Consider the following 24,677-nt stretch of genomic DNA (forward strand, 5'->3'; position numbering starts at 1 on the left):
GTGTGGCGCCAGGGGGCACATGGCCTGGAAATACCCGGATCGAGAGGAGTCGATGCCATCAGCCAGCCCCGGAAGCGAGGTGGGTCACTCAGTGAACTGTTGGGCACACCACAAATCAACTGCACCCATGGTCCCGGTGAAGGTTGACAGACATGACACGGAAGCTCTATTAGACTCCGGAAGTATGGTTACCCTCGTAACCATGAGCCTGCTGAACCAGAAGACCAAACGTGGTAGGGCGATGTCCATTTCCCGTGTTCACGGGGACACAAAGCGGTATCCAACCGTATGGGCCAATATCGTGAAGCCACAAGGGAACTGCCAGATGATGGTGGGTGTAGTACCAGAGTTGCCGGTACCTTTCCTAGTGGGACGATATTGTCCACTGTTCACGGCCCTGTGGGGGCACAAGCTGAGGAAGAAGGTACGAGCCGTCCGAAGACGAGAGAGAGAGGACGACCCATTGCCTGAGCGGCCCGGAAGCAAACGGTTGACCAATCTGTATCTACGGGTCCAGAGTCGGTGCCACCCATGCTCCCCTGGTCTGGATGGCCAGGCGAAGGGACACAAATTATCGGGTCACCAGGTGGTTCTTGTCCCTTCAACACTTCTCTTTTTCTGTTGTGCACAGGTCAGGGGCGAAGCATGGAAACGCGGATGACCTATCGAGAAGGGAGACAGCAGGTCCGCAGGTCAGCCACCAGGTGGAGGCTCGTCGAGGCCTGGTGACAGACGGAGTATACATCACGAGGCGATGGCTCCATCTGCTGGACGTGTCAGGTCTCGATGGGCTCTCCGGCCAGGACTAACTGGGGCTGATTGGTGAGTAATCAAGGGCTGATTGCTCATCAGCTGTACAAGTCCCATAAAGCTGCCAGAAGGGCAGCACACAGGGAAGAGACTGGGGGAGGAAAGGACTCCCGTATAGTTGGGAACGGTAACAGAAGGGAGTTCAGTTTTGATCCCCACAGGATACAGCAAGACCCGGAGCCCAGAAGACGGCATCCCAGAGAGGGTCTCTCTTTTGGACTATTATTTTAATAAACACCTTTTGAAACTGAGCTAATCCTACTCTGTCTGTGTCTGATCTGTGTAAACGTTTTGACCCAACCCCTGGTCAGCCACAACACATAAACAAACATTACAGTAATTCACTATGGCAATTAAATGATCATTTTTCTTCCGGTGTTCTCTGTATTGTGCATCGCATAAAGAGTTTTAAAAAATCCATACATAATAATAAATAAGGTTATCCAAACAATAATTATATCCCTAGAGCAGTACAATAATATATATACATACATACAGTTGAAGTCAGTCGTTTACATACACCTTTGCCAAATACATTTAAACTCAGGTGTTCACAATTCCTGACATTTAATCCGAGTAAAAATCCCCTGTCTTGGGTCAGTTAGGAACACCACTTTATTTTAAGAATGTGAAATGTCAGAATAATAGTAGATAATGGTTTTATTTCTTTCATCACATTCCCAGTGGGTCAGAAGTTTACATACACTCAATTAGTATTCTGTAGCATTGCCTTTAAACTGTTTAACTTGGGTCAAGCGTTTTGGGTAGCCATCCACAAGCTTCCCACAATATTTTGGGTGAATTTTGGCCCATTCCTCCTTACAGAGCTGGTGTAACTGAGTCAGGTTTGTAGGGCTCCTTGCTCACACACGCTTTTTCAGTTCTGCCCACAAATGTTCTATAGGATTGAGGTCAGGGCTTTGTGATGGCCACTCCAATACCTTGACTTTGTTGTCCTTAAGCCATCTTGCCACAAATTTGGAAGTATGCTTGGGGTCATTGTCCATTTGGAAGACTCATTTGCGACCAAGCTTTAACTTCCTGACTGATGTTGCTTCAATATATCCGTATAATATCCCCCTCATGATGCCATCTATTTTGTGAAGTGTACCAGTCCCTCCTGCAGCAAAGCACCCCCACCACATGATGCTGCCAACCCCATGCTTCACGGTTGTGAGGGTGTTCTTCGGCTTGCAAGCCTCCCCCTTTTCCCTCTAAACATAATGGTCATTATGGCCAAACAGTTCTATTTTTGTTTCATCACACCAGAGGACATTTCTCCAAAAAGTACGATCTTTGTCCCCATGTGCAGTTGCAAACCATAGTCTGGCTTTTTTATAGCAGTTTTGGAGCAGTGGCTTCTTCCTTGCTGAGCAGCCTTTCAGGTTATGTCGATATAGGACTCATTTTTACTGTGGATATAGATACTTTTGTACCGGTTTCCTCCAGCATCTTCACAGGGTACTTTGCTGTTGTTCTGGGATTGATTTGCACTTTTCGCACCAAAGTAAGTTCATCTCTAGGAGACAGAACGCGTCTCCTTCCTGAGCGGTATGACGGCTGCGTGGTCCCATGGCGTATTATTGTTTGTACAGATGAACGTGGTACCTTCAGGCGTTTGGAAATTGCTCCCAAGTATGAACCAGACTTGTGGAGGTCTACAATTTTTTTTCCAAGGTCTTGGCTGATTTATTTTGATTTTCCTATGATGTCAAGCAAAGTGGCATTGAGTTTGAAGGTAGGCCTTGAAATACATCCACAGGTACACCTCCAATTGACTCAAATTATGTCAAATAGCCTATCAGAGGCTTCTAAAGCCATGACATTTTCTGGAATTTTACAAGCTGTTTAAAGGCAGTCAACTTAGTGTATGTAAACTTCTGACCCACTGGAATTGTGATACAGTGAATTATAAGGTAATTAATTTGTCTGTAAACAATTGTTGGAAAAATTACTTGTGCCATGCACAAAGTAGATGCCCTAACCGACTTGCCAAAACTATAGTTTCTTAAGTAATTTGTGGAGTAGTTGAAAAAGCGAGTTTTAATGACTTCAACCTAAGTGTATGTAATCTTCCGACTTCCGATCATACATATACAGACAAATAAATACAGAAAAAAAGAATCAGAAGTCAGAACCCAGTCTGGCACAAAGAGAAGATTCATATGGGAGACAAGCCTATACAGAATCTATATACACAAGTGCCATTTACCACATAGACGCTAAATATTTTTACTATTTAATTATTGTTAGCCCTTTTTTCAGGCTTTATCTAAATATTCTGCTAACGGAAATACACAATGGACAAAAACATTTCAGTTTCTCGTCATCAATCAGCCACACAATGCCAGGGTATATCTGATGTGGTTTCTTGAATAAGAGGAAGTGTATATCTTGGTACGAGGTCACAATAGTTACTTAGTCTTTCCTCTTCCATTTCACCACAATTACCGACCTGTTTAAATACGCAGAGGCAATATCCCTGATCTTACCTGTGCACATCACGATCTCATGCTTTCAGGTAGGTTATACATAATACATCTCTCACACACGAATTCACCCTTAATCAAACAAAAGGTTCTCAATTTGGGTTTATGATTACTATTGCATCAACAGTTGTTTTAATTATTTGCCCAGACTTTTCGCTGTATGTTTTTAAACAATTTGTATTGTGTTAAATATTAGCCACTATTGGTAGCCACTGTTGGTTATACCCACATACATTTATAACTGTCACTTTAGTGTTAGTTTCCTTACATTTTGCATCATTCTATTTACCTTTCTTTCCAATGTCATGTGAGTGTGGTTGTCCCTGAGGATTGCTATTTAGGGGAAAAATAATAAAGAAGGAAAATATATGAAAAATAATAATATATAGTATATATTTACAAAAAGATAAATGAGGGATTGTAAATAGAAGACAGGTTGTGGCTTCTATCTACAATATTAAAGTTTTATTTTTTATTTGTGCTATTTTCTACATTGTAGAATAGGTGAAGACATCAAAACTATGAAATAACAAATATGGAATCATTGGTTAACCAAAAACGTGTAAGAAAAATCTAAATATATTTTATATTAGAGATTCTTCATAGTAGCCACCCTTTGCCTTGATGACAGCTTTGCGCACTCTTGGCATTCTCTCAACCAGCTTCATGAGGTAGTCACCTGGAATGCATTTCAATTAACAGGTGTGCCTTGAGGATGAAAATGGTGCCCGACAGAGATGGTCACCTCATTTCAGGTCCTTAGAAAACTATGCAGTTGTTTGTTTATTTATGTATTATTTCTTACATTGTTAGCACAGAAAGTCTCAAGTGTTATTACATACAGCCGGGAAAAAGTATTGGATATAAAAGCGATGTGAACTTACCATCATTACGACCAGGAATACGTCTTTCCTGAAGTGGATCCTTTGTTCGGACCTCCACCCCGGACATGGGGTCTTATCCCAGAGGCCGACCCAAAACAACGCGGTCGCCGCAGGAGAGGCAGACGGAACGGCTTACTGGTCAGACTCAGAAGGCGAGCACACCATCCACTGCTTCCGAGCATATTACTCGCCAATGTCCAATCTCTAGATAACAAGGTGTAACATTCTCTGTTTCATGGAAACATGGCTCACTCGGATATGTTGTCAGAGTCGGTGCAGCCACCCGGTTTCTTCACGCATCGCGCCGACAGAAACAAACATCTCTCTGGTAAGAAGAAGGGCGGGGATGTATGCCTGATGATTAACGACTCATGGTGAAATCACAACAACATACAGGAACTCAAGTCCTTTTGTTCACCTGATCGAGAATTCCTTACAATCAAATGCCGACCGCATTATCTTCCAAGAGAATTCTCTTCAGTTATAGTCACAGCCGTGTATATCCCCACAAGCAGATCCCTCGTCGGCCCTGAAAGAACATCACTGGGCTCTATGTAAACTGGAAACCATACATCCTGAGGCTGTATTTATTGTAGCTGGAGATTTTAACAAAGCTAACCTAAGATCAATACTTCCTAAATTCTATCAGCATGTCGAATGCGCGACACAAGCTGGTAGTATTCTGGATCATTGCTACTAGAACTTCTGTGATGTATACAAAGCCCTCCCCCGTCCTGCCTTTGGCAAGTCTGACCATGACTCCATTTTGTTGCTCCCAGCATATAGACAGAAACTAAAACAGGAAATGCCCGTGCTCAGATCAATATAACACTGGTCTGACCAATCGGATTCCACGCTTCAAGATTGCTTTAATCACGTGGATGGGATATGTTCCAGATAGCCTCAGACAACAACATTGATGTATACGCTGACTCGGTGAGTGAGTTCATTAGCAAGTGCATTGGAGATGTCTTACCCTCTGTGACTATTAAAACCTTCTCTAACCAGAAACCGTGGATTGATGGCAGCATTCGTGCAAAACTGAAAGCGCGAACCCCCGTTTTAATCATGGCAATGTGACTGGAAACATGACCGAATACAAACAGTGCTGCTATTCCCTTCGCAAGGCAATCAAACAAGCAAGGCGTCAGTATAGAGACAAAGTAGAGTCGCAATCCAAGGGCTCAAACACGAGACGTATGTGGCAGGGTCTACAGTCAATCACGCATTACAAAGAGAAAACCAGCTCCGTCGCGGACATCAACGTCTTGCTCCCAGACAAATTAAACAACTTCTTTGCTCGCTTTGAAAACAATACAGAACCACTGACACAGCCCTCTACCAAAGCCTGTGGGCTCTCCTTCTTTGTGGCCAACGTGAGTAAAACATTTATACGTGTTAACCCTCGTAAGGCTGCCGGCCCAGATGGCATCCCCAGCCGCGTCCTCAGAGCATGCACAGACCAGCTGGCTGGTGTGTTTACAGACTTTTTCAAGCAATCCCTATCTCAGTCTGTTGTTCCCACATGCTTCAAGATGGCCACCATTATTCCTGTTCCAAAGAAAGCTAAGGTATCTGAACTAAATTAATATCGCCCCATTGACCTCACTTCTGTCATCATGAAGTGCTTTGAGAGACTAGTCAAGGATCATATCAAATCCACCATACCTGACACCCTAGACCCACTCCAATTTGCTCACCGCCCAAATAGGTCCACTGACGACGCAATCGCCATCACACTGCATACTGCACATATCTGGACAAGAGGAATACCTTTGTAAGAATGCAGTTCATTGGCTACAGCTCAACATTTAACACCATAGTACCCTCCAAACTCATAATTAAGCTCGAGACCCTGGGTCTCGACTCCGCCCTGTGCAACTGGGTCAACGCCCCGTGCAACTAGGACTTTCTGACGGGCCGTCTCCAGGTGGTGAAGGTAGGAAACAACATCTCCACTTCGCTAATCCTCAACACTGGAGCCCCACAAGGGTGTGTTCTCATCAGACTGTTAAACAGCCATAACTAACATAGAGAGGCTGCTGCCAACATACAGACTCAAATCTCTGGCCTCTTAAATAAACAGACTTAATAAAGGTATAACTAGTCACTTTAAATAACGCCACTTTAATAATGTTTACATATCCTACATTACGCATCTCATATGTATATACTGTATTGTACTGCATCTTGCCTATGCCGCACGCCATCGCTCACCCATGTATTTATTAATCCCTTTACACTTGTGTGTATAAGGTAGTTGTTGTGAATTTGTTAGATTACTTGTTGGATATTCTACTACGTGAAATCTTTCAGAAATGCAGCGTTAGAAAGGATTACCTACACATACTGACCAGCTCATATTATAGACAAAAGCGTGCTACATGGCAGACCAATCCGAACTCATCTCTCGGCATGTCCAGCCCATCCATTATCACAGCCACTCATGGCTAGCGGGAAGGTTCCTTCCTTTGACCATGGCTAAACCAACTAGGCTTGTAATTTAACAATTTTATTTGCATGTACAGATGGCCTACAAGTTTCTTATTAAGGCACATCAAATTCCACATGTTCCAGAAGGCATTTCTGCCAAACAATGCATTTTGATAAAACATTTAAGTTGACCTTCAAATGGCTCTCCTGTGAAGTAGTGAAGCACGACATACGCCTAGTTTCCCGATACGAATCACATATAACCTATTTGAATCATTATGGAACGCTGACCATATAGTAGCATTTTAAACCTGGAGCCTGGCGCACGGTTCACTCCAGCTGGACCACTACAAGGAGCCACCTCTTTTATGATAAGAAACGATATTGCAACACTGCGCTACGCTCTGTCGGCCCAGTCTACATATTCTCTGCAGATAGAGAGAATGCCTTTAGAGATTTTTATGCATGCCTCGGAGCATCAAATGTAGCATCACTAGAGCCTCTCGTCAGAGATAGCATTTATTTTGGGAGATTGCAAAATATTACCTTTCATTCAAGACAGGAGAAACATATTGTTTCAGGTGATAATAAATCATGTTTTGTTAAGTTACTTTTCCCTAATCTTGTTTCTCTAACTTTGTAGCACGTCAAGCTTGCTTGCAGAGCAGCCAGCTAGCTAAAAGCTAGGCTAGGTTGAAGATACCGCATTGTAGCTAGTGACTTCCACCTAATAGTTACCATCAAAAACAAATGTCATTACCATCACAATTAACATATACTGGAGGCAACAGTCATTTAATATAATTAGCTTAACACCCAATGTGTATTAACGTTATTTAACATTACTTGTACTCACTTATAGCAATGGATAATTGCTTAGAACTTGCTAGCTATCCCATAAAGCCATCTTCTTCTGTGATTTTGGTAACCTGTTTTTGCCAGACTCCGGCTGCATCCATTTACCTTTGCTTTATGCCCTTGGGAGAATCCCCGCGGGCATCTTTGTCGTTGGTCCAAATTATTAGCCAAGCAAGGGAAGTTGACAATGTAAGCCCATCAGCCCTCGTTTTTGCGAGTGTACAATTATGTTCACTCTGGGGCCTGAAACACCCCATTATTTAATTTGCGATGATTGTACATGTGCTAAGAAAAGTCAGCCAAAACTTAAAACCGACATTAATATGGAGAAGTCAACATACACGTGTAAGTAAAAACGAATGTAAATAAGTTAGACATTGTGCCAGTAATGCACAGGATGGCTCAAACACGTATCAGAAGTAATGTTTTTGTTTGGTTATCTTTTGGAAACATTAGCTTGTGCACACTACTTTCCCTAACATCACACGTATACATTGTAATTTTCGATATAACGTTAGTAGGATGGCTAACATACGATGTCTGTGGATGCGTTGTCTTTTAGACAAAATATGAAATGCAATCATAATTAACTGTAGTGAATATAAGGCACACACAGCAGTTCCATGATGACTGAAAACACAAATCAAATCAAATGTATTTATATAGCCCTTCGTACATCAGCTAATATCTCAAAGTGCTGTACAGAAACCCAGCCTAAAACCCCAAACAGCAAGCAATGCAGGTGTAGAAGCACGGTGGCTAGGAAAAACTCCCTAGAAAGGCCAAAACCTAGGAAGGAACCTAGAGAGGAACCAGGCTATGTGGGGTGGCCAGTCCTCTTCTGGCTGTGCCGGGTGGAGATTATAACAGAACATGTCCAAGATGTTCAAATGTTCATAAATGACCAGCATGGTCGAATAATAATAAGGCAGAGCAGTTGAAACTGGAGCAGCAGCACGGTCAGGTGGACTGACAAGTGGGATGAACCTGTAGTGATACATTTCTGGGCAAGAGTGGTCCATTTAAAATGAATAAATTCTTCCCTCGCCCCTTGCCCTGCAAGTATCAACTCGTCAGACATCATGATAGGTCATCAGAAGTGTCCACTTACATTGAGGGCTGAGGGGAGAGGGTGTGTCTTTTAAGTGTATGGAAAGCAGCCTCTGGCTGGACTGAAGACCACACAAAGTTTGGAAAAATATCAAGTATGCGTCTCGCAACAGAGCCTTCAACCGCAAGGGGGCGTTGCGATTCCACTCAATTGTCGGCGTCCATATTGAAATGAATGACAACCGGTGCAATGTAAAGGGGGAGTGCTTATGGTTAATGTGAACGAGGCTTTGTCTGAATCGGTCCCATTGAGCCTGCTGCTCCAGCACGAATGATGCTGATGCTGCGCCCACGCTCAAATGTCTCTACTGCGCAGTCGCCGATGCAACGAACGCAGTAAGAGAAAGGAGACGCAATAATGGCCCTTGATAATTTAATTTTCGCCCAATGCATCCTCTATTTTTTGGCGTTTGTGTTTGGTTTTATTGCCGTAGTGCCTCTCTCTGAAAACACGGAGGATTTTCATGGAAAATGCTTGCTTTTCACGCGTGGTATGTGGCAGAATGAGAACATCACAGTCTCAAAGCAGCGCTTTATCGTTGAGGAGTGGGGACCAGAGTCTTCCTGCAGTTTCATCACTTTTGTCGGGATAGCATCTCTCATCCTGTCCGCAGTGCAGTCATGGAGACTGCTGTTGTTTCTTTTCAAAGGCCACGACGAGTGAGTGTCAAAATCACTTGTGGTTCTTGTGTTTTGATTTGCAGGTTTTCTTTGTGTTTATTCTATCTGAATTATTTAAATAGAGAAAATAGATGGGATGTGTTTCAAGTAGCCCATGCCCACCCACTCCCACACCCGAATGATCAGTGATCCTTCTTGATTAATTACAGCCTTTACGTTCAATTGCTTTTTCTGAGGTCTACAGATCTAGCCCTCAAAAAATGTTAACGTATGTTTTTGCTATGGCAAAATCTGCCCATCTTGCTGCTTTGCTCCGTAATCAATATGTTCAATCAGCCCGAAGGAAGACATGCCATTTTCTGCCTTTCAACAGAGGTGCAATTACAAAAACTGCATTGATTAATAGGCCTTATATAATGATAAGACGCTTGCAATCTTTATAATAACCGTTTTGCTACTGTGCAATGCAGAGGTTTTCATTAGTCTGACATAGGGTGGATAGGGTAATCTATCCATCCACTTAAAAAACATGTATCTAAAACGAATAATTAATTAATTATTGGCATACAGGTACACCACCCATCTCTTTCTATAGGTCATTATCGTCCATTAGAACGCAACATAGTCACAGTTAAATTAATTATCATCTAATCAAGTCCAATACATACAACATTAGGCAAATGAGCCAGGGATGGTAATGATAGAACAATTACATTATTGAACCTGTCTTACATTCTATCTCTCACTTTCTCTCTTGCTCTTTCACTCTGTCTCTGTGAGTGCAGTTCCCTGTTCAATGCCTTCCTGAATCTGTTGATCAGCTCCTTGATGGTGTTCACAGTGTTCCTCTCCAGCACCATCATTAGTGTGGGCTTCAACTTGTGGTGTGACGCCATCACAGAGGGCGGGGGCATGCCCAGCAGGTGAGGCTCATGACCCCATCTTATGGCTCTTGGACAGTCCGGAGAGTTATTTTCCTAAGCTAACTTTGTCTTGTATCTCAGCTGTGAGGACATGCAGGACACCGATCTGGAGTTAGGATTGGACAACTCCTCGTTCTATGACCAGTTTGCCATTGCCCAGGTAAGGGTCAGACGGATGTATATTGTCATACACTGTGTTGATCTCTTATTAAAACATGTGCAATGAACTTGGAAACCCAGAGCCCTTGTTTAAATCTGTGAGGCTATGTAATGTCTGTTAAACGACCCCCCTGCCTCCATGTCTCTGCTGTGCAGTTTGGTCTGTGGGCAGCGTGGCTGACGTGGCTGGGCATCACGGTCATGGCCTTCCTCAAGGTCTACCACAACTACCGCCAGGAGGACCTTCTGGACAGTCTGATCCACGAGAAGGAGCTGCTGCTTGGACACTCGTCCCACCGGGGCTCCGATGCCAACCAGTTGAAGAGCGGCATGATCTAACACCCAGAGGGCACGTGCACATTACTGACACATATCCTCCTCCAACTGCCAGCCCCTGTCAATCTACACTGAGTGTACAAAAGATTAGGAACACCTTCCTAATATTGAGTTTCACCCCTTTTTGCCCTTAGTCAGCCTCAATTGGTTGGGGCATGGACTCTATAAGGTGTCGAAAGCGTTCCACATGGATGCTGGCCCATGTTACCCATGTTATTAAGTTGGTTGGATGTCCATTTGATGGTGTACCATTCTTGATACACACAAGAAACTGTTGAGTGTGAAAAACCCAGCGGCGTTGCAGTTCTTGATACAAACCGGTGCGCCTGAGACCTACTACCATACTGCACTTAAATCTTTTGTCTTGTCCATTCACCCTCCCTCTGAATGGCACACAAACACAATCCATGTTTTTATTTTACCTTTATTTTACTAGGCAAGTCAGTTAAGAACAAATTCTTATTTTCAATGACGGCCTAGGAACAGTGGGTTAACTGCCTTTTAAGGGGCAGAACGACAGATTTGTACCTTGTCAGCTCGGGGGTTTGAACTTGCAACCTTTCGGTTACGAGTCCAACGCTCTAACCACTAGGCTACCCTGCCACCCCAAATGTCTCAGTAGTCTCAAAGCTTAAAAATCATTTTTAACCTATATCCCCCCTTTCATCTACACTGATTGAAGTGGATTTAACAGGTGACATCAATCAATAAGGGATCATAGCTTTCACCTGGATTCACCTGATAAGAACAGGTGTTCTTAATGTTTTGTACACTCAGTGCATTTTCAATCAAGTGAAATCCATTAACTGTTTTTAGAGGGCATAATAATGATGTCTTGCTTGGACATACTCCTCCTTATATGTTTCCTGATTTTCCCCTTGAAAATGCTGCTGTTGACTGTAAAGCACTGTAGGGTAAAGAGATTCCGGCTGTATTATGGAGCTGATTCAATCCATTTGTCCACTTGCTATATTTGTATTTGATAATCAGTTACTGCTGACATGTCTTCCCCTTCAGGGCACACACTGGAGCGTAAATGAGCTCAGAAAATCAAGGTCATTTAATGAGGATAGAAATGGTGCATTGAGACTCGTTTTTACCGTGATTTCCATTTAGCTGCACATAGATGGTGACTCACACAAGGTGGTTAAAGAATGGTTCAAATGGATCATATTTTCTTTGTTTTCATTTTTTGCATGTACTGTGTGAATATAGACAGTGTGAGCAGGCTGACATTTTTTTTGTGTTGGGCAATATATTATTTTGTAACAGTCGAATACATTCATGATAGGCTTTCAGTAATGTGTGAATTCTTTGCATGCATGCAGCAACAGAGTATGATGTATGATTTTCAGTCTATTATTCAGTATCTACAATTACCAAACAGTATTTTAAAAAAAATGAAAAGTGTACTTTGTAAGAACTTTATCAGTGAACTTAAACTGACTGCAACAGATCTCAGGATGAAATGCCTGAAAATCACATAAGTAGCTAAATCAGTCAATCTTTTCATCCTGATAATCATAAAAGCTCAGGTTGGCCCCTCCTTTGTTATTTGACACAATCTTGACGCAAAAAAAATGTTTTGACAGTGAGTGAGAAGCCTGTAACATAGACGGGATGACACATTATCCAAGGCTAGTTCTGTGTTGTTGTGCGTGAGGAAATGTAGCCCGCGGCGTGGAAAGATGGATCATCATTTTATTGCACACATGCATGCTCTCGCTCTCACGCCAACGCACACACGTGAACACACACACACACACACACACACACACACACACACACACACACACACACACACACACACACACACACACACACACACACACACACACACACACACACACACACACACACACACACACACACACACAAATTCAAAGCATGTTAGACTTGTTAGACCACCCTCACTGACTTTGGTATGCAATGACAGTTTTATTTAAAATTATTCAATTAAATAAAAAAAGATAGAAACTAAGAAATCCTTCTAAAAGGCACCACATACAGATTGTCAGCAGTGAAATGCAGCTACAAACCAAAATGTGCAGATACAGGCCATGTTTACTTGCTAGGTATTTGTGCTGCTAATGACAGTAGCTCTGCTTGAGAGTGCAGAGAAAACCTTCAGTCTCAGTATCTCTTCCATTCAGACATTGGTTGCATCGTATTGCTCAGATTTTTTCCAACACTGACTCTTTCCTATAGTTGTGTTCCCTGAAAGCTGTATAAAGAATATGTATTATTGGAAACAATGTCTTGTGTTTTATTGCTCAGATTGACATGTATTTGATAAGCATCACTTTGCCCTTTTCAAGCTCAACACCTGTAAAGAAGAGACTCAATTTCTAAATGCTCTATATTTGAATGGTGCCAGTTAATGAAGGTCCCACAGTGATGCTTCAATTAGTGTCACAATGTTGCTGCATCTTACCCTAGATCATTGGACCATACAGTTAATGTACATACCTTTTATTTACTTTGCATCATAAACATTTGCTCTAATTTAAAGTATGTTTCAATCCCCAAATAATCCACAGCTTTTAAAGCATTTGACATGAAGATTAAAACCTGAATATCGGATCAATCAAAAAATAGAAATGCAACAAAAGCCCTTTCAAAATGTACTGTAAAGAAAACAAAAGTATTGGATATTTGAGTAGATGCAGATATGCAGTATATAAGAAATAAATAACATTTAGAGGATAGAGGATATTACTTGTGGCATTTTAGCATTTACCAAGAGGTACACTGTCATAATCACTCATTGAATTTGAGTACATTCCCAGGAAAGAGAGGATTCATATTATTGTGCTGAAGTCGTCATCTTTGTCCAACTGGGATCACAACATTTATCTGACCTAAAAATGGTCAGACTACAGTTCTTATGCTGTAAAAGAAAGATGGCTTTGTCAATCAATTTGCTAGATCAACCTGGCACTGTGAATTGAAGCGGTCCTGTGTCTGGTTCAGAAATCCCTTTTAAAAGGTGTTCACATTGTGCTTGACTCAATCCATAATCCTTATTTTAGACAGTAAGGGTGTTTTTTAGCCAATTTAAAGCAGTTTTCACATTTTCTACATTCAATTATGTGCAATAACAAGGCGTAATATTGTGATAATCCTTACTATACGGTATATAGACATTCATATCTGTAGTAATCTTTTAAGTACACAAAATTATGTACTGTAATAAAATAAATACAATTGATTTTGCAATCCATTAAACATTTACTCACATACAATAGATTTTGTCAAGAATGGAAAATGTAAATGATTGTAGCAATTAAGTGAGCATAATCAGTGAGCGTCAACATTGCTGATGTGCAAAACGTCTTATCGATAAAACAAACATGGCTGCATACCCACCACCAGTGTACAGGCCTGGAGGATACGTACTGTATCTCTGAGATGACACATTTCTCCATATATGGGTGTGAGCGTAGCAGTAGGGGTGCACATCTCAACACCATAGATAGATAGTCAGTGTGTATGACTGAGGTGTGCTCGTGGACCAAGCTGGGTAAGGACACCTTAAGGGACATGTAGTGAGGAAGAGAGTGAATTCACTGCTCCACGTCTCCCCCTTCGGTGGCTCCCAGTCACTGCATGGTTAGCCAGATCCAGCAGCCCCACAGCAGCTGTTTCATGTGTATCAGATAGACAGCCAGCGAGGCCTCCAGCTCCTCACACACACGCTGTGGGCGCCGGCGGTCCGTGCTGTACATGACCACGCCCAGCAGTGACATCAGCAGGAACAAGCAGGTGAACAGGGCCAGGTGGGGGCGTGGCGGTGACGTGTCATAGGCTGTGAACCAAAAGAGACCAACAACAAACTGTTGAATGATTCATCCAGTCCGCCCGCTCAGGTGTGAAGGGCATGGCATCTTCCTGATTCCAAAATTCATTTTCTCCACCCATTGTAGCTAGAGGCCTGCTTTTTTTGTGTTTTTGGTTATGGCTCTTTGTTAACTGTATAACATGTTCCATACACCAGATACTGGACTGGAATATGCAATATCAACAGTGGAAACAAATGGGCCAGTTCATTTTGCATGGCCCGGGGGGCCCGGGGAGTGAAGATTTCACTTAATCTGCAAATTCCTCCCACCTGGGGCAACGGGCCATGCAAAACGAACTCACTGGAGGGAGGAAAACCCATGCATCACAGTACAATATTAAAATGTCTATGATGGCATATTTTGACATGAGTCACCACACAACAGTATTCCATAAACGGGTTTACTATAACAAGTCAGTAATGACCAGTCAGTAAGGATGACACTTGCTTCATGCTCTTAGTAAGTTAATAATTGGGACCACTCTCAGACAGACTTACCAACTAAACAGTCATAGTATGCGAAACCGATAGATAATAAACAAGTAAATAACAGCTTCACATTGCACCTAGACATCTCGCTGCAGCCACAGTACACACATGCCTGGTGGCGTACAGCTACAATGGATGGCTGCACGTAATTAGCTATCTCTGTGTCACAGATTGTATGCTGACTCATTTGCATGCATAATTCATCATGAAGTGTAAATCACTTGAACATGTTTGTTCTTTTTCTAAATCCAGCATTGCATTAAATACTACAGTATCCTCAAGGGACAGTGTTTTACGATCTAATCACAGGATTTTACTGTATCTTGTTCATTTTCTTTTACAGCTACGCCATAACAATCAGACCCCTTTGTGAGGTACATTGCCCCATAGAGAATGAGGAGAACAGTAGATTTAGCAGTATATCTCACCAATGTATTACTAAGAATTGCTTTATACATTTTGATATAGTGAGTGTTTAACTCCCCAAACCCAGTGGAATAGAGCTGAGTCAGTCCAATGATGAATGTGTTTCTTGTTTCTGCAGACCAGGGCCTCCGAGTGCAGTAAAGAAGTCAGAGTGATTGGGTAGAGGTGAGAATGCACCAGAAGGTAACCCTCTCCATCAGCTATAGTCTGACACACACTCTTTATCTCTCCTCGGCTCGTTACATGCACTGAATGGGCCCAGACTTTTAAAGCTAGGACAGGTCTTGTCCTCATGACCTCCCTATGTTTGGTATTTGATCTCTTATCCTTCTGTGTCTCTCTCACCATGCACAGTGGTCTCAGGCTCCCGGAACCGGACCCGTCGCTCGCCTTTCCATCTGTGGCTGGGCTCCGAGTCTGATCCTGAGCCAGACCTCTTCAGTATGGACGTAGGGATTTTACCGTTGGTGACCTGAGGAGAGGGTGAGATATCATTAGAAGTGAGGACACAATGGACACCAGTTTTAAGTACATTGACTGGGGAAAAAAAGGTATTCTTAACAAAAGAGTGTCACCTTCGGTTTTGGTGTGTCATCCTGTGGACTGGGGTCTTTCCCGTGCCAGACCTCGGAGTGTTTCTCCCGATGGGAATGGGAGTGGGAATGGGGAAGATCGTTGTTGAGTTTGTCTCTGAAGGACTCGGCAGCAGCAAACCTCTTGGACAGCACTGACACACACTGGTCCAGGGAGTCTAAGGAGTTAACCATGAGTAAACATTAGTCTCTAACTGTCAATGGAACCTGGAGTCAAGGTACAAGTAAACATGCAGACAAATACTGGGTAGATAGATCTGAAGATGAAAGTTCAAAATACAAAACAAACATTTCTGTGTTGACTCCATCATGGCCATGTACACAGTTATAAAGCAATACACTAGCAATGTGTTATGATAGCTGTGCAATAGAATGAATAAGCAACATGTAGACGGCCCAACTATCAATAAAGGAATTTATAGGAGGCGTGCAGCACACACCCAAAATGCCAACTCCATGACAGCGATTTTAAGTCACAGAGAAATCACACTTTGTGTATGAAACTAAGTTAAGGTTACACAGAGAGAAAACAGAGTCATTTGAATGAAACGTGTACCCTTACAGTGACCTGGATTACATTGCAAAGACAAACTGTGTTCTTGCTTCAGCTGTTCTCTGTATTTATTTACAAATCTATTTTACCTAGGATATGGCCAAGAAGGTCAACTGGAATTAATGACAACGTACAATGTGAACTGTTGTCTTAGCAAGCCAGGTTCTACATAACCTGCTTTACTGAGCACCCTAATCTGTGAAAGCTGACTCAACAGTTGATCTTAACATCTAGGGCACATTTTACCCAATGCAGACCAAGCATCCCTAAAAATGTCAACTTTGGGAAATAATAGAAAATGCATTTTCCTCTTCATGCAAGCGAAGCATGAGCACAACATTACAGCGGCCTCAAACTGTCAAAGTATTTTATGTTCAGCTCTATATAAAACCATTTTGATGTCCAACAGCACAGTAAGTGTGTTATTTAATTGAACATTTCCTTGAGCTGACATCGTAGAGTATGAAGGTTAATTGTAATTCTGTATGCCACTTACAGTGCGGTGTGTGAGCTGAGGCAAGGTGGTTGTTCTTGGGTTTGTCATGCCACTGGAGTGTGCTTTGTGTTAACGTGGTGACAAGGTCTACACTACATCACCTCTCAGTGTACAGTGTGCATTTTTAACCACTAACTATCAAATATAAAACTCTTCGTCTGCCTGCGTGCTGTAAGGAAGGCTTGTCTGTCATACTGACACGACAGTACATGCTGTCACACTCAGCCACACTCATGACCATTTCAATAAGTCTATGGCTATTTTATGTCTTTACTCAGCATGTCTATGGCTTTTACCTGAGTATTCTGTCTTGCCGATCTCTGCGTAGACGGTGGCCAGCAGCTCCAGACTCCTGTCTGTGATGGGGTGGTCGTTGCCAAAGGCCCTCTGATGGATCTTAGTGGCTTTCCCACTGTACTCTAAAGCAAGATGAGGTCTGAAAGACAAAGGACAGGAACACATAGATAAGTAACATTTTATGGATTATTTTTGTATCAGTAGTAGTTTGTATCAGTAGATTATTTTTGTATCAGTATGCTCATAACACTTGAACTAGAAAAAGCAGTTCATGTCATTCCAAAGAATCAACCTGGGCTTGGATTCGGGCTGGAATATATATTGTCTGGCACCCTTGGTTAATTTAATCCCATAAATAAATCCTTTCATGGAGCACAACAATGGCTGACCTTAATCAAGCTTAGTGGGACGTGCTGCATTGTCAGGTGTGAGGATCGATGTCGGTGTTTGAAGCAGAGCAGCATGACAAATCCAAACACACGTGGGCTGAGCTGTGATTAGATTTGGAGCAACGAGGCTGGGCCGATTGGGCTGTGGGCTCAGGGCCAGAGACCCAACCTTATGAAGCCAGTGGAAACGTCCAGGGCCTGCCAACTGCCAAGCTGCTGCCCTCGTCCTGGTTCCAGTGTGAATTACAAATGCCATGGCCCCCACAGGTTGGTTTACTCTGCACCCTTCCATGGCTATCCCCCTCTGGAACAGAGTTAGGTGGGCATAGCATGGCATTACAGATTCCAACTCTGCTGCGCTCTCTGTATCTGTATCTGCCCGTGGGTAACACCAAGCAAGGTCATTCATCACCCTCATGTGTGGCCATAGATGAGAGAAAGTCCCGTTTAGTGTGGCAGATTTCAGGATTGCTGTTCCACAACCATTATTCCCTTCAATTAGTAATGTCCAGGTGTCCTTTTGCACTGTTTAGAATGTCCTTTGAGGACATCCTATCGCCAAAGTACAGAGAAGCCCTTCAATGGCCGAAGGACTTCCTGCCACAGCGTTGAAAGATTCAGGAAGCACCACAAGAGAAGATGGGGGCTGGCGACTACAACAGCCTGTTATATTAGTCCAAAAGAAGTTCCTGTCCATATCTTCCAGTTATCTCTTATTAGATCACACATTCTAGCTAGGTGGCTAGGTGGCTGACTTTAGCTAGTCTAGGGGTTAGGGGTTAGGGTTGAAGTTAGGGTTAAGTTTAGGAGTTAGGTTAAAGGGTTAAGTTTAGGTTTAAGGGTAGGATGAATTGCGTGCCCATAGTAAACAGAAAAAACATCTGTCCAAAATTGCTAATATATGCATATAATAATAATTATTGAATAGAAAACACTCTAAAGCTTCTAAAACCGTTCAAATTATGTCTGTATGTAAAGCAGAACTCACAGGGCAGCCAATCTCCCAAACTATTTCTCTCATCAGGAAAGTTGGGACAACTTTGACGTCATCGCCCCCACCCTTCCCAACCAGCTATGGATCTGGGATCAGTTTCTGTGTCTTCCGAGAGATGTCTTCTTCCAGGGACCCTGGCGCACCACCGCTAACTAGCTAGGCATTTCACATTGGCTACATTAAGTAACAAGTACTTGCAGCATAGCTAAAAAGTAGTAAGAACTAAAACCGTTACTAATTAGCTAAAATGCTAAAATTGTCCCTGATGAGATTCGAACTCGCAACCTTTGGGTTATACGCTGACCAATCCACCCACTTTAGTTTTTGCCTTCAGTAACCATCTGTCTTATGTAACCATACCAATCAAAACATATATTTTAATTTACATTTACTATGTTACGTCTAGTCTATGAGACCATTGTGCTGGAAACCCAAAACCAAAAGTATTGTACAAGAATGAGGTCAAACAGCAGAAACCAACTAGTGCTTGTCATTGTTTGCCCAGAAACCCAAGACCCTGGATACAGCCATAAACAATCTCTACAATCTCATTCAAAATGAACCAGCTTCCTCACCTTATCCAACCATCACACCCCTCTCCCTATGCACCTGTTCCCCCCTTCCACCCTCTCAAGACAATCAGGCTTAATGCTTTAATCTTCCAACCAATGACAACATGGACAAATAAATGTTGATGTTACTGTCTTTGTGGCCTAACAGAGTACCCCTGCATCAAGGACCAGATCCCTGTGTTCTGGTAACATTAGAGATGGTGGCCCTTTTCTCCAACTCCTCAAGTGAAATCAACCAGGTGGTTTTTGCATGGGGACCACGGATGCAAACACTTATTCCTGCACTTGTTTATTGGATGAGGAAATATCCATCCTGATGACATATGTTCAAAGCACTATAAAGATATAATCCGTCTTTCACTAACAATCAGGGGGAGGGGCAATGTGTTACTGAGTTCAATCAACTGAAGATGTGAGACAATCTATGGTTTAAATACGGTACATTTCTGTTAGAAATAAAAAAAGAAAAGCTAACCATTTTGGAGACAGTTCCACCACATAGACAGTTCAGAAATGTTCTATTTAAACAATGCAAACAATGTCTCTGTGAGATATCACTGTTAATCACCTTTTAAAGATATCGTACTCTCATATACAGCCTTTGCAAAGTAAAAATAGCTAGACTGAGTATCAAAATACACAGCATAAATATAACTACAGCCTTTTTTTGCCTCTATACCCATCAAACTCAACTTTGGACCCTGAAGCCAGTTCCACTGCATTTATTTATTGCTCCAACTGCATGTTTCCATTGTTCCCCTCTAATCAGGGACTGATTTAGACCTGGGACACCAGGTGGGTGCAATTATCAGGTATAACAGGAAACCAGCAGGTTCCTGATCTAGTAATAGTTGAATACCCCTGGTCAATACTGTATATTATACCATCTATACTGAGTGGACAAAACAGAAGCACCTTCCTAATATTGAGTTGCACCCTCTTTTGCCCTCAGAACAGCCTCAATTTGTCTGGGCATTGACACTGCAAGGTGTCCAAAGCGCTCCACAGGGATGCTGGCCCATATTGACTCCAATGCTTCCCAAGTTGGCTTAATTTCCTTTGGATGGTGGACACACGGGAAACGGTTGAGCGTGAACATCCCAGCAGCAACCATTCTTGACAGACTCAAACCGGTGCGCCTGGCACCTATTACCATACCCTATTGAAAAGCACTTAAATCACCCTCTGAATGGCACACACATACAATACATGTCTCAGTTGATTCAGGGCTTAACAATCCTTCTTGAACCTGTCTCATCCCCTTCATCAACTTTGATTAAGTGGATTTAATAGATGACATCAATAAGGGATTATAGCTTTCACCTGGTTAGTGTATGTGATGGAAAGAGCAGGTGTTGTTAATGTTTTGTACACTCAGTTTATACCAGTGGTGTAAAGTACTTAATCATAAATACTTGAAAGTACTACTTAAGTGGTTTTTTGGGGTATCTGTACTTCACTTTACTATTTGTATTTTTGACAACTTTTACTTTGCGTTCACTACAATCCTAAAGAAAATAATGTACTTTTTACTCCATATGTTTTTTCCTGAAACCCAAATGTACTCATTACGTTTTGAATGCATAGCAGGACAGAAAGGGTCCAATTCACACACTTATCAAGAGAACATCCCTGGTCATCCGTATTGCCTATGGTCTGGCGGACTCACTAAACACAAATGCTTAGTTTTTAAATGATATCTGAGTGTTGGCGTGTGCCCCTGGCTATCCGTAAATTTAAAAAACAAGAAAATTGTTCAGTCTAGTTCGCTTAATATAATATTTATTTTATTATTCATACTTTTACTCTTACTTTTGATACTTAAGTATATTTAAAACCAAATACTTTTAGACTTTTACTCAAGTATTATTTTACTGGGTGACTTTTACTTAAGTCATTTTCTATTAAGGTATCTTTACTTTTACTCAAGTATGTCACATGGGTACTTTTCCACCACTGGTGTATACTAATATATGCAGAATTGGACAATTATTCATATTCACAATTACATTATTGATATTAAAAATGTAATTAGCGATATCAAAAATAAAAACAATTACATTAAAGATTGAATTATCAATATAAAAAATGCAGTTCCTAATGTTTTGTACACTCAGTGTGTAACAGGCATTTTAACAAGATAATTCTCTACTTGTTCATCTCGTCCTTACTTGAAACCCAGTATAGACCAACAAAAGTACAGAAAGGTCAGCAGAACAGAAACAGCTACAAATCTTTTTTAATGAGAGGAAAACCAACAGTACTAAGCAACACTGTCCTTATTGCAAGTGAGGACATTTTGTGTTCTACTTGTTCACTGGGCCCAGAGAGCCTTTAGACACACAGAACACATAATAAATTAGCCTATTTTTAATTACATACAGTATTGTAACACACAGCGGAAACAGCCTTTCACGTTATTCATCTCTACGCACCTTTTACTCACGATGCAGAGCTGGGCTAGCTGCTCCAGGTGCTGTGCATGGGAGGCCTGATCCGATAGCTCCTCTGAGGACGCCCATCCTGTCCCTGCCGAGCCCAGCAAAGCCTCCTCCTGGGGGCCTGTTACACACACACAGGTCATGTAATCAGACGCAGTCAGCTGCCCGCTAATGTCTGTCTCTATCCTTCTCTTTCTCACGCTCTATCCCTCTCTATCTTTCTATCCCCCTAACTCCCTCTCGCTCTGTCTCTGCCTCTCTCCACAGCAAGTAAACAGAATCCAAAAGGCTGGCGACGTGGTCTCTGGCAGGGCTGGCAGTGTGGAGATGAGAATGGAGTTTGAACAGCAGGGTACAGTGGAGCCAACAGGATAATGAGCAGAGGAGCAGAGGTAAGAGGGCAGGGAGAAGATACTGTGAGTCAAAACAAAACACTCACCACGCCCACAAGAGCAGTGACACAGCTACCAGCTTACACAGGCAAATACACAACTGACCTAACCCTGTTGGAAGTGGAGATTAGCCTACATAGAAACGTTTACAGCCTAATGTTACAGAGAGATAAAAGGAAAAGTAAAGTGGTTCAGAAATGGCAATAGGCAGACTGAAACGTTGAACAGGATGAGGTAAAAGAAAGAATAGGAAAGAGGGTAGGTCCAATATCTTTGACGGAGAATGAGAGAATTTGGAAATGGGCAAAGGTTTGAACAGGAGATTGAAGAGAGAGAGAGACAGAAGGTTGGTGGAGTGATTGTGATGCCAGAAGCAGAGAGCAGGCACAGTGCTGAATCAGGGGCCTCAGTATTCCATGGCGCCACACAACTCTTTATGAGATAATGCCTAGCATGGCCATTAGTCTTCCCTGTCTATCTCCTGCTACCTCCGGCCCACGCAACACTGAGCTGCTGCAGCATCAGCAGCCTCCCGGCAGACAGACAGCAGCCTCCCAGCAGACAGACAGAGAGCAGCTTCCCGGCAGACAGACAGCAGCCTCCTGGGCACACAGACAGATAGCAGCCTCCCGGCAGACAGACAGAGAACAGCCTCTAGGCAGACAAACTAAGAGCAGCCTCCTGTCAGACAGACAGAGAAAGAGAGACAGAGAGTAGCCTCCCGGCAGACAGACAGAGAGACAGACAGAAAGACAGAGATGAATGCAGACGTCTGCAGAGGAGAGGCAGCAGGTGACCGATGACTGGACACTTTAGGTGAACACTGTCTCAGAGCTATGCTATGTTAACAGCAAATAAAGATGGACCGGGGTTAAATGAATCACATGGTGCTTGTTGGGCTGTAAGGAATACGCCAGGCTCTCTGGTGGAGGTTTGTTTCTCTATTGTACAGAATCACACATTGCTCACTGGTATCAATTCAGATTTGTATATAACAAAAAGCATTTGGGTACCATTACGACTCTCCCTAATCACCAAGTTTGAGTGATAATACCCCCTTAATGCTCCCATGGTATAGATCTAGATGTACTTGCCTGTGCTCCCCTGAACAGCAGTGAGCTCGATCAGAGCAACCTCATAGAACATCTTCTCAGCTTGAATGAACTGCAGGGCCTTGCCGTCTGTTTATATAGGTGAAGGATCAGTTGTCTCAGGGATTAAGTCAGTTGTTGAAGTCAGAAACAGTGCTGTCGCCAGGCTCAACTACAATGTGTTGTTGTTTTTAATGGTTCCTGAACATGACCTCAGCAAGTAACAAGCTCATCACCAATATTCTAAACAGACAAGCAACTGTAATCATAGATTCCAACATTCTAAACAGACAAGCAACTGTAATCATAGATTCCAACATTCTAAACAGACAAGCAACTGTAATCATAGATTCCAACATTCTAAACAGGCAAGAGACTGTAATCATAGATTCCAACATTCTAAACAGACAAGCAACTGTAATCATAGATTCCAACATTCTAAACAGACAAGCAACTGTAATCATAGATTCCAACATTCTAAACAGGCAAGAGACTGTAATCATAGATTCCAACATTCTAAACAGGCAAGAGACTGTAATCACAGATTCCAAGATTCTCTGTGAAGGCCTGAACTATAATAATCTGGACAGTCTCTTGTTTGTCCATGCTGATGTGCCAGAGTCTCTTGTATCTGATTCCATAATAACACACTAAATATGTGTTTTCCCTAAATATAGACTCAGGAGCCGAGTTTGTTCACTTTGTCAAAGGCATTCTGCATACTGAAATAAATACATCCCTTTGTAAGTCAACACCATTTACACTTGGCAAGGAAAATGTGCCTAAAATAAACCCAGACATAAACGGCCTACTTAAAAGTAGCAGCTCTCTGTTGCACGTGAGACCAGCCTTTGCTTGGTTCTATTTCTGAATTGTTCTGTGTGACCTATTGACTTCTGTTAAAGTAGCACAGATACAAATGAAAGCTTTTTTTAAGTATGTGTCGTATACAGTGAATACAGGCCACCAGAATGTTGGTAAAAGCTTTCTACCTCTGTCAGAGCTAAAAAACAAACCAATGATTTGACCTGGATCTGAAAAACACAGCAGCTGGTCTCGCTCATGGTGTCACTAAGAAAGAGTCCTCTGCCTGCACCACTCCCTTGAGCCCAGTTTTAAGGGCACATGTAAGCCTGCTCTTTCGAAAACATAACAAAATGGTAGCCTATGAAGACAGCAGCCTATAAATCCTGAACATAACTGTCCATGTGAAAGGAAAGAGGCTAACTTTTATGACTACACAGTAAAATCGCAAGAGTTAGTTAAACTCGTATGGAGTCAAATGTAATGGAGTTTATATGGTCCCACACCCATTTTGTGTTAAAACTACTCTGGTCATGGTGTTGATATTTTTGGGGTTAAAACTTCACTAAATGGAGTAAAATCCAACTCAGAGATTCCAACTCAATTGCCATTTTAGACTTTTCGTGTTGTTTTGAATAAACAGTCAACTCCAGAAGAGTACATTTCTCTTTCAGTT

At 42.3% G+C, this 24,677-nt stretch overlaps 2 protein-coding genes across 2 annotated transcripts in view; one reads left to right on the plus strand and one right to left on the minus strand.

Annotated features, from left to right (window-relative positions):
• The first annotated feature begins 8,866 nt into the window (after positions 1 to 8,866).
• On the plus strand, positions 8,867 to 12,878 carry LOC135525835 (transmembrane protein 179-like). The gene is made up of 4 exons (XM_064953760.1): positions 8,867 to 9,244; positions 9,991 to 10,128; positions 10,210 to 10,288; positions 10,444 to 12,878. The coding sequence occupies exons 1-4, from the start codon at positions 8,943 to 8,945 to the stop codon at positions 10,624 to 10,626; spliced, it is 702 nt and encodes a 233-aa protein (XP_064809832.1). The 5' UTR covers positions 8,867 to 8,942; the 3' UTR covers positions 10,627 to 12,878.
• The window catches only part of LOC135527178 (uncharacterized), a 32,676-nt gene continuing 20,540 nt past the window's right edge, over positions 12,542 to 24,677 (minus strand). Inside the window, exons 5-10 of the mRNA XM_064955805.1 lie at positions 23,201 to 23,287; positions 21,709 to 21,835; positions 17,318 to 17,457; positions 15,955 to 16,130; positions 15,725 to 15,851; positions 12,542 to 14,431 (exon numbers count right to left, since the gene is read on the minus strand). Of these exons, the coding sequence (XP_064811877.1) occupies positions 14,226 to 14,431; positions 15,725 to 15,851; positions 15,955 to 16,130; positions 17,318 to 17,457; positions 21,709 to 21,835; positions 23,201 to 23,287 (863 nt within the window). The 3' untranslated portion in view covers positions 12,542 to 14,225. The remainder of the gene's footprint in view (positions 14,432 to 15,724; positions 15,852 to 15,954; positions 16,131 to 17,317; positions 17,458 to 21,708; positions 21,836 to 23,200; positions 23,288 to 24,677) is intronic.

The sequence above is a fragment of the Oncorhynchus masou genome, chromosome 32, assembly GCF_036934945.1.
Source record: "Oncorhynchus masou masou isolate Uvic2021 chromosome 32, UVic_Omas_1.1, whole genome shotgun sequence".
Classification (NCBI taxonomy): Eukaryota; Metazoa; Chordata; class Actinopteri; order Salmoniformes; family Salmonidae; genus Oncorhynchus; species Oncorhynchus masou.